The sequence below is a fragment of the Pristis pectinata genome, chromosome 25 (genome assembly GCF_009764475.1).
Source record: "Pristis pectinata isolate sPriPec2 chromosome 25, sPriPec2.1.pri, whole genome shotgun sequence".
Lineage (NCBI taxonomy): Eukaryota > Metazoa > Chordata > Chondrichthyes > Rhinopristiformes > Pristidae > Pristis > Pristis pectinata.
The window spans coordinates 7,594,612-7,608,588 of record NC_067429.1 but is presented as its reverse complement, the minus strand read 5'-3'; the positions used below and the strand labels follow the sequence as shown (position 1 = coordinate 7,608,588).

At 40.3% G+C, this 13,977-nt stretch overlaps 1 protein-coding gene across 4 annotated transcripts in view; it reads left to right on the top strand.

Annotated features, from left to right (window-relative positions):
- The window catches only part of LOC127582905 (F-box/LRR-repeat protein 20), a 115,589-nt gene that overhangs the window by 93,124 nt on the left and 8,488 nt on the right, over window positions 1-13,977 (top strand). For 3 of the 4 annotated variants that reach the window (XM_052038551.1, XM_052038550.1, XM_052038548.1), the window contains 6 exons: window positions 875-949; window positions 4,317-4,447; window positions 5,018-5,078; window positions 5,556-5,600; window positions 10,074-10,130; window positions 11,770-11,982. In XM_052038551.1, coding sequence (XP_051894511.1) covers window positions 875-949; window positions 4,317-4,447; window positions 5,018-5,078; window positions 5,556-5,600; window positions 10,074-10,130; window positions 11,770-11,982 — 582 coding nt within the window. The remainder of the gene's footprint in view (window positions 1-874; window positions 950-4,316; window positions 4,448-5,017; window positions 5,079-5,555; window positions 5,601-10,073; window positions 10,131-11,769; window positions 11,983-13,977) is intronic. The other variant, XM_052038549.1, reaches the window with a different exon arrangement.

Sequence of the window (13,977 nt, the reverse complement as noted above, 5' to 3'; positions counted from 1 at the left end):
AGCCCAGTGTAAATGGCAGAAGGAGCATATCACCTCCAGCTACCTACCTACCTGTCCTTTCAGGCACCTCATGACCCATTGGCCTCATGGAAGCAAGTTGAGGGTATTATAGATGCATCCTGAGAGTTCCATTTTGAAAATATTGCCAATGTTTTAAATCAAAGGCAACAACATTACGGTTCCAAGACTAGGAATAATCATTTGTAGCAGAAATATTTGGGTCAGGTCCCATCTATAAAGGGAGAACCAGAGCTATTGTTTCAGGCTGATGACTCTTCAGAACTAGTTTGCCTGAGAGCTATTATAGTCGTACAACATGGAAGTAAGGCCTTCAGCCATTGAGTCCTTGCCAACCATCAGACTAATCCTACGCTAAATCCTCTTTTATTATTCCATTAATTGCCCCCAGATTCTGCCACTCACATACACACCTGGGACAATTTACAGTGGCCAATTAACCTACCACCTTGCATATCTTTGGGAGGTGGGAGGAAACTGGAGCCCCCAAGGGAAACCCTCGTGTCATAGGAAGAACGTCCATGCAGACAGCAACGAAGGTCAGGTCTGAACCCATGTCAGTGGAGCTATGTGGCAGCAGCTCTGCTAGCTGTGCCATTGTGCCACCACTGTGGCTATTCTTGCCACTTGGGGTTACTCTGAGTCTCAAAGTGCTGTGATGCCATGTTCAATGTTGTGTAGTTTCTAAAGGGAGTGGAATAGCAACACAATGGTATCTTGTATAGCATTGAAGGTTAGATCCAGTCATGACTGAGTCATTAGTTCTACTTATGTAATGATTTATAGTTGACCTTGGATTTCTTTTGGGTAAATAACACGTGAATTTTGAAATAACTTGTACTTGTTTTCTACACAGCTTGAAGATGAAGCTTTGAAATTTATTGGTGCTCACTGTCCTGAGCTGGTCACTCTGAACCTACAGACTTGCTCTGTAAGTGCAACTGATGAAAAAGGAAAAACCTTCTGCTTATAAACAAAAAACCATTTAAAAATAACATGAGGCTAAACATTGCTGAACCCGTGGTTTCCAGAAAAGCAAAATATATTTTGTCAAAAGTGCAAGGAATGTTAATTTGAAGCAGTACTTCACATTTGCTAGAGAAAAGGTTACATTATGTCAAAGGGATATGTTCATAACTCCAGCCAAATTTCCAGTATTTTGCCTCAAAGATTGGACCTTTTTTGACCACCTTAATGATTATTCAGCTGTGGTGGGGTCTTGCCATCTGAGTCAGAAAACCTGTTTTTTTTATTTTACATTTTTTTTTATCGCCCTTTCCTCGCCTCTGAGGCATTTGGTACCTCGTGAATGGGGTGGTGGGGTTCCACCAGTGCAAATCACCCTTGATCTTTTGCCCAACCAGTGTATGAGCTATGACACGAGTCTGCCTGTAGGGCATTTCAACCAAGCCAGTTCTTCTTCTCAGCTGGCATTTGTGAACAGGTTTCAGTGGGGACAGCTACTTGTTAAGGAGGGAACCAACACTGGTTTTCTTTCTCACTTGCCTCCCTATCTCCAGTGCTATAAATACGCCCTCCGGTTAAATTACTGGACTATCAATCCAGAACCCTGCATGTAATCCAAAGACGCAAGTTCCAATCCTGCCACAGCATCTGGAGATTTTAAATTCTTAATTAAATAAAATTAGAATTAAAAAGCTAGTATCAATAGGGGTGGCTTTGGAACTTAGAGATTGTCATTAAAAATACATCTTGTTTGTTCATGTCCTTCAAGAAAGGAAATCTACTGCCTTCTTGGGCCTATATGTCATTCTAGAGTCATACAGCACTGAAGCAGACCCTTCAGCCCAACTGGTCCATGCTGAACAAGATGCCCATCTAAGCTAGTTCCATTTGCCAACGCTTGATCCATATCCCCCTAAACCTTTCCTATCCATGTACCTGTCCAAGTGCTCTTTAAATGTTATTGTACCTGCCTCAACCACTTCCTGTGGCTGCTCGTTCCATGTACACACCACCCTCTGCATGAAGATGTTGCCCCTCGGGTGCCTTATAAATCTTTCCCCTCTCACCTTAAACCTATGCCCTCTAGTTTTCGATCCCCTTTCACCATGAAAAAGACTGTACACATTCACCCTATCTATGCCCTTCAAGATTTTGTACACCTCTAAGGTCTAGACTCAGAGCACGTCTGTTGACTCTTAAGTATCCTTTCATGACAAGTAAGTCACTCAAATCAAGGGTGATAGATAATAAATGTCAGCCTTGCTTATGTCACCTGTATCCAGTGAATAATTATGATGCATAGTGCACAATAATTATGCCTCTGCAGTTTGCTGTGGGAATCTGTTAACACCACAGTTTAGGGAGCTCTCTAGTTTGTGCAACTCTTGTGCAATTCCCTGGAGTGCAGAAGAATGAGGGGTGACCTTGTAGAAGTTTGTAAAGTCATGAGGGGCATGGATAAGGTGGGCGGTCATGGTCTTTTCCCCAGGGTTGGGGAGTCCAGAGGGCACAGATACAAGATAAGAGGGGAGAGACCCGAGAGGTAACTTTACACAGAAGGTACCTGGAATGAGCTGCCAGAGGAAGTGGTCGAGGCAGGTACAATTGCAACATTTTAGAGGCATTTGGATAGGTACTTGGAGGGTTATGGGCCAAACACGGGCAACTGGGACTAGCAAGGAGGATGCTCTGGTTGGCATGGACCAATTGGGCCGAAGGGCCTGTTCCTGTGCTGTATTACTTCTATGACTCTTACTCACATGTAATTGTATAAATGTTACAGCAGAGGATGAGGCCATTCATTCCATCCAATCTATGACTTTAACAGGTCAATCCTAAGACTTTGCTTTTCCCCTATAGCCCTACAAAATTTTCTTCATGGGCTTACATGATACCTTTTAAAAGTCTCGATTATCTTGATTTCAACAACTTCTACAGGCTGCGAGTTCCAGATCATAACTACCCTGCCTCAAGCGGATCATATCTTAACAACAGCATTGCAAATAGTGAAGACCATACAATCCCTCAAGTCTGCTCTTTCTTTCATTAAGATCATGGCTAATCTGATCTTTGGCTTCTCTCTACATTCCTGTCATCTGAGACATAAGCAAGCTGAAGGGTTCTGCTTCAATTAGTCTTTTTAACAAGCTTACAGTTTTATTCCACCACCATTGAATAAAGCAGATATTGTTGATATTACAATACACACAATCACACTTTTCATAAAAATCAGCACATCCCTTACAGATGTACCATACATAGAGAATTATGCAGATGTTATAAACAGTGGTATCATTGAACTATAAGCTATGCAGTTTAACAATCGAAACATGTTGGTGATATTATCTCCTTCCTCCACCCCACCTTTCTAAAAGAAAGTTGCAAATGCCATGTTCTCAGACCACTGCACATTGCAGCAATCTGCAATTTGCTCTCCACAACATTTTTCTTTAAACAAAAAGTCCTCCTCCTTCCCCTTGCCAAGCCACCAGTTACAGTTTGTGTCAGTGTGCAGTCCTCTGCTCTTTTATTAATTTTGGACGTTTCTTGTATTTGCTCTGAGAATGTTGGGGAAATCCACCTCTGGCACTTCCTTGCAGAGGAAGCACAAATTGACTCATTTCAAATCCACTTCCACTTTTCATCTCTAATCTTTATGCTCTTAAATTTCTTAGTCTGTGAGGCCCATCTTAATGTTTAATCTTTTTTCAGTTGTTATAAATGTGTAATTGCAGTTTACTGTATGAGCAATCCTCCAGCTGAGTGTAATTTGTGTTACTGAGCTTGTCATTGTATGAATGTCATAATATTTTAGTTCTCATTACCAGTAGGAAGATCAGAGCTCTTTGCAGTAATAAAAACCTATTTTACTCAACAAATTAGTTGTTTGTAATTCCTACCCACTTCAACCCCTTCCCTCCATCCTCCTCAATCCTTTTCCTGGAGGAGAGCTTATAACTTTGATCAATGAAGTCATCAGTATTTTAACCCTTCAAAATGTTGTTTTAAGGCTGGGTGTCTGCAGAGTCCCTTTATTTTCCTACAGCTCCATGATTCTTCTCCCCTCTGTTCAGCCCACTTTCTTAATCTCCTTTCATCCGCCTCCAACATTGTGTGTTGTGTCCTGACAGAGAGTAAGAGGGGGTGACTTTTCCCTTGGGAAAGTGAAGGAAAGTGGCCACCTACTGCTGTTTTCCCTGCTGCTGCTCTCAGTGAAGATCAGGAAGCTGTTGAACAGGACATCCCAACCACCTGTGGCACAGCACTGTGTCACGTGACTACCTCAAATATCCTTGTAAAATTTTACTTTTGTTGTGATTTTTCTTTTGCAGCAGATCACAGATGAGGGGCTGATAACGATTTGCAGAGGATGCCATAAACTGCAGTCACTCTGTGTCTCTGGCTGTAGTAACATCACTGATGCTATTTTGAATGCATTGGGACAGAATTGCATTCGACTTAGGTAGGCATGAAGCAAGGCCTCATCTGTATCTCCATCGCTGAGTTGTGACAGTATATTCATAATATATTACACTTGCTTTCATTTTCTGCCTCAGTTCTCTGGCAACCACTTCCATTGGCGTGACTGGGAGTTGGTCAACTGTATACCTCGAACATGACTTGCATTATGAAAGCAGATTTTGGAGAGTCGGATCTTTGTTTTCAATTGAACTTGTTCCATGTTTTAAACTACAAATTCCAAGAAAAAAAATTATACAAAGTCCTACAAGTACACATTTGACTTGTATCCAACAGATGAGGAAAGGATGCATCACTGTTATTAATTTGTTAGTTTTTGAACCATCTTAGTTTAAGTTAAAGACAAAATAATTAATATTATTTGGCAATTTGGCAAACTTTATATCCCAGTCCCCATTAGAGCTAAGGAGGTATTTTTTTTTAAGAAATGTAACACAAAGTTATTTCATTGATTGTAAATATAACCATGAAAAATGGCCTACGTAAATCAAAGCATGGTGAGATTGTTGGACAAATTTTTCCTACTTTAATGAATTTTGATTTTATTTTCCAGAATATTAGAGATTGCTAGATGTTCACAGTTAACAGATGTGGGATTTACCACATTAGCCCGGGTAAGTGCTCCAATAACCTGAGAGTTGCCTTGTGCACTGAATTGATATTTCATTGGCCTAGAGGGTAATTGTCTATCACATGAAATGTACACAGTCCAGCAGAGTACATCAAGTCAACTGAGGTCACAGAGACTTTTTGTTTTGAAGTATTTATAACAAGAGCACTGTTGAAATCGGTCAACCTTGGAGTAAAGTATTGTGGTTGACAATTTGCGTCAAATTTTTTCCATGGAGGAGTGCGGAATAAATGTCAATCAATTCGGGCTACTGATCCTGTAGCTTATCTAAAGCTTCACTGAAGATTAGATTTTTGTTGAAATTTTGGTTCGTTTAAAAATAATTCAACACTCAGATGCAAAATCCACAAAAGATCTTGCAGTTCTAGCCAAAACAAAGCTGCTATAGAAATGAGCTGCATGGGAAAGAGGACAATTGGTACACTTCCTTAATTTTAATAAATCTTGTTTTCATTTGCAGAATTGCCATGAGCTTGAGAAGATGGACCTGGAAGAGTGTGTTCAGGTGATGGTGCTTTCACTGGTGTTTTTACAATTTATTTTGTTTTGTATATCAAGAAGTGATTATTTTTTTAAAAAAATCTCATTAGAAGCACCCAGGACTTTGGGCAGCATCTGTGGTGTGAAAAGAGGAACAGGATTAATGTCTCAGGTTGAAGACCCTTCAATTATGAACCTTCTGCTTGCATCAGTTTTGGTGCTAACCATTCTTTGTCAAGCATCTGTTGTAAAACAAGTTCGTAAGGTCTCAAAGGGCAAGGACTCTGGGCACAGTCTTTGGAGTTAAACTGATTTTATTTACAAAGACAAATACAGGAAAAGGTAACGGGGCAACACACATACACACGCACACGGGTGATCGCGAACGTTGGGGGGGTCGCAACAAGGGTGAGATCCGTGTGCACACAAAAAACTGGGTACAAACGAATCAAGGAAGAAACAATACGGTGCCTGCCACCCCTCGACTCAGTGCAAGCATTGGCTCTCTGGTCCCAGGGATCCTTAACTAATTACTCTTAAGCAGTGCACAGCTTACTTCAGTGTCCCTCGGAGACAACAAAGAGGCAGAACCAAACATGTGGCACTCTTTATACTGCTGGAGGGCTGGGTGGTCCAGCCCAGGTAGTTCAAACAGGCCAATTACCCGAGTGTGCCAGGTACAAAGGTGTTTAAAGCAACCAATCGTCAGGTGTGCCCAGAGAGGCAGGGGTGGAGCCAAACCTTGATTGACAGTGGTGTGTCTTCTGACCAGATGGGGTCAGTGTTGTCATCCAATCCGGTGGGGTCAGTGTTGTCACATGACAGCCATGACTGTCCACAATACAGCATCAACACCAAGTTCCTATGTGAAGATGATTTCAAATCTGAGTCAAAGTTTGCTGGCACGAAAGAAAGCTGAGAGTATGAATTCCCAACCAGAAGTGTCACTAATACTAATAGCAAACTCTCTTTGCCCAGTAGAACTGGTTAGAATGAGCTGGAAGAATCCTCTGTCAAGGACCATTGGATATAAATTTAAAGTGAAGGACAAAAATTACAGGGTGAATGCTGAGAAATCATTTTCCCACCATATTGATGATCTGGAGTTCACTGCCTGCGAGGGCAGTGGAAACAGCAGGGATTTGGGTAGGCACGTGGGAAAGAAATTATCTGTGTTCTAGGGTAAAGAGTAGGGGAATGGAACTGAATAGATAGTTCTGTGTGCAACCAGTAAGAGCTCAGCGGGTCAAATGATGTGTTTCTCTGTTGGATCAATTTATGATTTTTCCACATTGTGTTGGTAGGAAGTAGATTAATGAAACTGTTATTGAGTTTTCATTTTTCATGAATATGATCAATGTTATCATGTTGGAAGTGAAGCAAGATGGAAGTTAGTCTCATCTCTGCTAACCAAGAACTTTGCCCCTTTATCCAGGTGTCCTGGTCCCATCCAGAGTGGACTTTAGAGCATGCATAATAGGTATTTTGTATGAAGAATCACACCAGGTCCCTGTAATTCTTTCAAACGGGAGGTCATTGACCACTAATGTTAAATGAGTAGGCAGAGCTGACCAGTTAAGTATAATGTGGGAACATATGAAGTGGTTCACTTTGGAAGGAAGAATGATAAAACAATTCTTATCCATAATGAGAAAGATTGCAGAAAACTCGAGCAAAGTGGGATTTGGGGTCCCCGTACATGGAACACAGATTTAACAAATAGGTGCAACGGGTATTGGCAAAGCTAATAGATTACTTGTATTTCAAGAGGTTTGGATTATAAAAGTAGGGAAGTCTTGCTACAACTGGGCAAGGCACTAGTGAGTCTATATTTGGAGTACTGTGTACAATTTTGTCCCCCATATTTAAGGAAAGGCATTGGAAGCGGTTCAGATAAGATTCACAAATATGATCCTGGATATGGAAGGATTGTCTTCTGAGGAAAGATTGGATGTTGGGTTTATACTCATTGGGGTTTAGAAGAATGAAAGACTGTTGTTGAAATACTTAAGATTCTTAGGAGGGTTGACAGGATAAATGCTGGGAGGATGTTTCTCCTCATTGGAGAGGGCTAGGATCAGAGGGCAATCTTAGTATGGAGACATTCATTTAAGACAAGCTGAGGAAGAATTTTTTTTCTTCTTTCTTTTCTTGCTTCAGGAAGCTGTAGAGGCAGAAGCCTCGAACATATTCAGAGCTAAGAAGGATAGGTTTTTAACCAGGAAGGGAATTGAGTGTTATGTGAGAGGGATCAGCCATGCTCTTATTGAATGACACAACTGGCTTGAGGGCTGAAATAGCTTCTTCTTATGGACTTATGAACTGATGTTCTTGAAACTGATACTTCTGCCAAATAAGCCAAATTTAGTTAGAGTTGGAGCTGATTTTTAACTTCAAGATGAGGAATAAATCCGCTATTACCATGATGAAAGAATGACATTTTTTTTTTGATTTCCCAAGAGGCATCTAGCAAAACTCACGCCAAGTCATTGCTTTCTTTCCCTTAGTACTCCACCAAACAATAGTAGTTCTTCCTGCCTGTCCTTTCATTTGTTTCATGTTCTATGGCTGGAACTAGACATGTTCAGTTTCTGCTCAACCACGATTGTGATATAAATCGTCTGACTGACTTAATTGTGATGTTGTAACTGTAGCCACAGGGCTTCAAGTGAAAACTAAACACAAATACTGTTATCAGATACTGTGGCACCATGAAGCATATCCTAAAAAAATACATAGTGGGCTGGAGTGTGCCGATTTTTAAATGGTGGTTACGTTGAGAATTGCCAACCAGCTGCAGTGCAGAAGTACAGACTGCCCTAGAGGTCTGATGGCACTGCATCCATGTGATTTCTTACCTTCCAAAGTATGATCCTGCCAACATGTAGCCCTTTCAATGTTACACTCCATGTCTACCCTATCCAAAACTAGTAACCACCCCTCCCCCTCCCCACCCCCCAAATGGAGAGGAGGAGTGTGGCTAGCTAAATTAAACTGATGTGATCTCTCTGGAATTTTGTACCTATTTTGCACCCTCTGATTTTTTCTATTTTGCAGTTCAGAGCAATTATTAGCATTGATATATTAGTTCTTTTTGACCAATGGTTAAGGAATCCCAGGGAAGACTGGACTTTTTTTTGCTTAAACGTTAAGTATGTTTTCTCATGCCTTCTGTATTTAATTTCCAATGATAATTAAGTACAGCATTTGTTTATGGGCTCAGTATCTATTGCATTTTGAAAATAAAAATGGGTATCATTTTGTAGCTTGCGATACTCTTTTTAAACAAAAATATCTTTGTTCGTTTCCTGAAACAACTACCGTGGAAAGGCAGGCTGTTTAGTTCAATATGGCTTTTGGAATTTATCTTGCATTCATTACAAAAAAAATGCACATTTTTGTGGTTGAATGGTTTGTTTGATGTTTTATTTTGGAAGGTGCAAAAATGGCTAACTGCTAGATGAGTGAAAAAATAAAATACTTGAGTGAGAACTACAGAATGATCTGTTTATAGACTTTATAATTTTTCAAGTTTATTGTCATGGGCACACATACCCAGGGTATAAATACCATGAAAATTAGCTTTTTGCAGCAGCAGCCCAGTACATTACAAACATGACAGCATAAATTACATAAACTTAACCAAAATTATACTTAAGTTACACAACAGAATAAATACAAATAAACATAACAACATTAGTGTAAATTAAGGGAAATATAGTCCGAGGTAGAATTAGGGTTTTTCCAGGTCAGTTCAAAAACCTGATGGCAGTGGGGAAGAAGCAGTTGTTGAACCTTGAGGTGTGGGTCTTCAGGCTCCTGTACCTCCTACCTGGTGGCAGCAATGACAAGAGGGCATGGCCTGGATGGTGGGGGTCCTTAATGATGGATGTCGCCTTCCTGAGACATCACCTTTTGTAGATGTCCTCAATGGTGGTGTGAGCTTTTACCCTTAACACATTTGTGTGATAAAGCTATTAACTGAAGTTACAGTTTGTCGTTTGTGCCCTGTAACAATTAGTTTCTCTTCCCTTCACTCTTCCCCTTCCTGAAAATGGTGACTCTTGGCTAAGTTTGCACTTGGGTTCTTGTCTTTGATCTATGACTCAAATTATTTTCATTGGAGCCTGATTTTTTCATCTGAGACATCAAGACTAAACTGTTGTTTAATGTGGCCCCAGTAATTGGGAAATTGGTAGCTGAAAACTGGACATCGTTGTAATAAGGGCAATTGGAAGCAGATGCCTCTGCAGGTTATGCTTGTATACTCCTTTTTAGGCAAGGTTTGAACATTTTTCTATCATGACATTGAGGCATGAAAGTATATTGATCTACCAGGTTATAGTAACCAAATCATTGCAGAAGACAGCATAACCTTCCCACCTCAAAATGTGGCAACTATCTATTAGAACAGCTGATGTTATCTGAAAGCAGATGCAGTAGATGTCAGTAACCTATGTTCAGTCATTTGGTGTATTTTATGTTTTCTCTCTGACAGATTACAGACAATACTTTAATTCAGCTCTCTATTTACTGTCCACGGCTCCAAGTGCTGGTGAGTAGAAATGGAGCAAGTATTCATCATGTCAAGTCTGGTCACCATTTAGGTTATGGTTTCATATGTCCACAAGAGTTCAATAACCCTTAATATCTTTAACAGATAGCTTTGTCTTGGTTTTGAAACTTTTCATTTGAGTCCAGGTTCAATGTTTGGGGAGATGGCGAGTTCTGGATTTCTATTATTCCTGAAAGAAAATGTTTCTGACATCATTGCGCATGAGCCCACTTCTAATTTTAAGCTTAGTACTCTATTGTAAGAAATAGTTACCACCTACCTTTTGCTATCCAACCCCCTTTAATCATCAGAGGTTTAATGGTGTTGTTCAGGAAATATCTGAATTCTGACATCTGTCACTTGCACTCTGTCCAAATGCCTTTTAATGATTTGGATTCTTAGATTCTTAAACAGTTACTTTGTTTTGAAGTGCCCTCAAGGCTTTGATAATTAGGAAAAAGTAATGCTTTTTTTCTCCCATTTGCAAATTGACATAACTTTACCATGTATTAGTTCTATTTTATTTCTTCATCTTTCCTCCTTGCCTCCGTCTTTCTCCTGCCATCCCTCAGATATATTTGGTGACCACTTTACTGTGTAACTGTTCAGGAGAGAACAATGGTAAGCTTCCAGCTACTCGTCAAGCCAAGACCACACTACCCCCTGGGCTGCTGGCTTGCAGGCCTAACCTCTGCAATTCCATTGGCGCTTTAAGCTAGCTAGCCAAATACATTGAAGTACTCTGGACTTGAAGAATTACCAAGTCTGTCTTTAGTGTCCAATTTAGTTCAAATCTACCATCAACAGAAACTTCGTCTTCAACTCTTCCCCAAAAATCTATGCTTAATCTGTGTAAATGGAGAGAAAATCAGAATGGCTGAGGGTTTTGTGATTTTTAAAAAAAAAATCAAGAAGTCAGATTTTGTTTTTTCTGTCCCTCCAATTTTGCTTTTACTTTCTTTGTCTTTATGGTTTTGTTTTCATGTTCCTGTTAGTCAAGTGCACTGTTTGCTGCTGTTCTTGTGATCTGTCTTGTGCCTTTCTAGGGTGGTTTCTACTGTAATGGCTCCTGATTTTCTATGCTACTGAGTTTTAGAATCTGCTGTCTTTTGATGTGCTTTTTCTCCTTTCCCATGGACAACAACTGCCGGAAGGCAAAGCATTACGAAATATTTGGAGTGTGACTAAACATCCTTTGCAGGAAACCTCCATTTGGTAGAAAAACAAATCCCAGATTTTAACAAAAATTTTATTTGTGCATTAAAGGAACTTGTGCTTTGGGAACCAGACTCAGAAGCAAATTCAAATCCTAAATGTTAAATCCTTCCCTTGCCTTGCCCTGTACATGTCCATACCAGGTCTCAGACTGACCCATATCCACTGGAATGTACAGTCCACTGACCGTGGTTTCATGTGCTTCACCCCCTCTCTTGCTGCTTTAACCCTACTCTCCAGAATTCCTTCCTTAATTTCTTCTTTCTCTCCACTGTTCCCCAGTTTTTCTCAACTCTTTTTGACCAAGCTTGCTTTCAGTCCCTCGTCTAATCTGTTTTCTCATTTCCTTTGTTTTTTGGGACTCTCTTATGTTGAAAGCACTAAATATAAGTTATTGTTCACAATGCAATTTTCCCATCTACAGAGTTTGTCTCACTGTGAATTGATCACTGATGATGGTATCCGCCATCTTGGGAATGGGGCCTGTGCTCATGACAGATTGGAAGTGATTGAGTTGGACAACTGCCCACTGATCACAGATGCCTCACTCGAACACCTAAAGAACTGTCACAGTCTGGAGAGGATAGAGCTGTATGATTGTCAACAGATAACACGTGCTGGGATCAAGAGACTCCGAGTAAGTATGTTGTTCTCTCCAGGGTATTTGACTTGTACTAATTTCTATATTACATCATGGGTGCTGTCCAGTTATAGAGTGCAAATCCATACTACAGCTGTTGGGCTGCAGATGTTGTGGCTCCAGATGATTTTCCATTCATAGATTTTATTTTTCTGTGCACGGTAAATACCTGTCTGAGTGTGAGCAGTATAAATGAAAGGGGTAGATCAAAATAGTCAGAGATGAGGGTAACCCAGTACCTTACTTTACAAACTATCTGATCAAAAGTAAATGTTGCCCATCACTGAGTGACTAACACCAGTTGGTGGCGCTCATCTGCAGCAAGGGAAGGAAGAGGGATTATACTGTATTTTAATAAAAACAACTGGCATTTATGTAACATCTTTGGCATTGCAAAATGCCCTAGTACATTTTATTAACTCCTTTGATATTGAGTTTTAAAGAAATCAGAACTGGCCAGAGTTAAGGTTTAAGGAACTTCTTAAAGGGGATGTGGAAGCATGAAACAAAGAAAAATAGGTGCATGAGGAGGTCATTGAGCCCTTCGAGCCTGCTTTACCATTGAATATGATCGTGGCTGATCCTCTTAACTCAACACCTTATTTCTGTGCTCACCCTGTTACCCCTCGATGCATTTTATATCTAAAAATGTATCGCTATATTAAATATATTTTCAATGACATGGCCTCCACAGCCTTCTGTGATAGAGAGTTCCACATTCACCACCCTTTAAGTGAAGGCAGTTTTCCTCAGTTAAGTCTGAAAAAAAAATCTTGTATACTGAGACTATCTTCCCTGTTTCTAGACACCCCAGGTAGGGGAAACATTCTTCCTGTATCCAACCTGTCAGAACTTGGTACATTTCAATGATTTCCTCTCATTTTCTAAACTTCAGTGAATGCAGGCCTGTTTGACCCATTTTCTCCTCCTGTGACAGTCCTGCCATTCCAGGGATCAGCCTGGTAAATCTTTGTTCCATTCACTGTATGGCAAGCATTTCCTTTCTGAGGTAAGGAGACCAAAACTGCACACACTACTTCTGATGTGGTCTCACCGCTGCCTTGTACAACTGTAGTAAGATATTCTTGCTCCCATGTCGAAAGCCTCCTGCAACGTAGCTTGACGTAGGTGGACAGGTTTAGGGGATAGAATTCAGGCCTTAAAAGTTTTAATGAGCAGAAAGGAGAAGGAGTAATGGTACAATTAAAGTCAGTAATGCAAAAGATGTCAAGATGGTATGATGGACTACAAGAGTTAGAGATGGGGAGTGGCAAGGTAAGTATTTAGGCAATAGTGATTTGAAAAAGATAATGAGTACTTTTAAAACTCAAGAATTCCATTAATGGGAGACAGTGGAGGCAAGAAGCAGAGGGTAATTGGTCAATAGGACTTGGGGTGAATTGGCAAAGGCAGCAAAGTTTCTGTTGACCAAATTTACTGGTGGTGCATTGTGGGAGGTCAGCTTAAGGTATGTTGGAATGGGCAAGCCTGAAGGTACAAAGATGTGTTGAGGGTTTCATCAGCAGACGAGGCAAGGAAGGGGGTAAGTTAGCCAGTGTTACAAAGGTAGTAATAGATTGTCTTGGTGATGGCATGAATGTGTGGTCCAAAGCTACTCTTGGTGTCAAACATGTTACCAGGTTTGCAAACAGTCTGGTTTAGCTTAGGACAGCTTCAGTGGCAAAGGAATCGATTTTGTTGGAGGGATTGAGGGAAGTGGGTTTACTATTTCCAGTATTGTCTCTTTTTGAACATTGATGTTTGAATGTTGATATCAGAAAGCAAAGAAAGTTTTTTTTCATGCTGCAGTGTATTTCTTGACTTCAGCAGAACAAAATTTGCTTTAGCTGTCAAAATATTTTTTTTGTCATGACCATTACAAGTAAAACAGGGTAGCCAACTTGTACCCACCAAACTCCCAAAAATGGCATTGTAATAAATGACCAAATCTGTGTTGATGACCTTCGGAGAGAATAATCTTTGCCCGGAAAC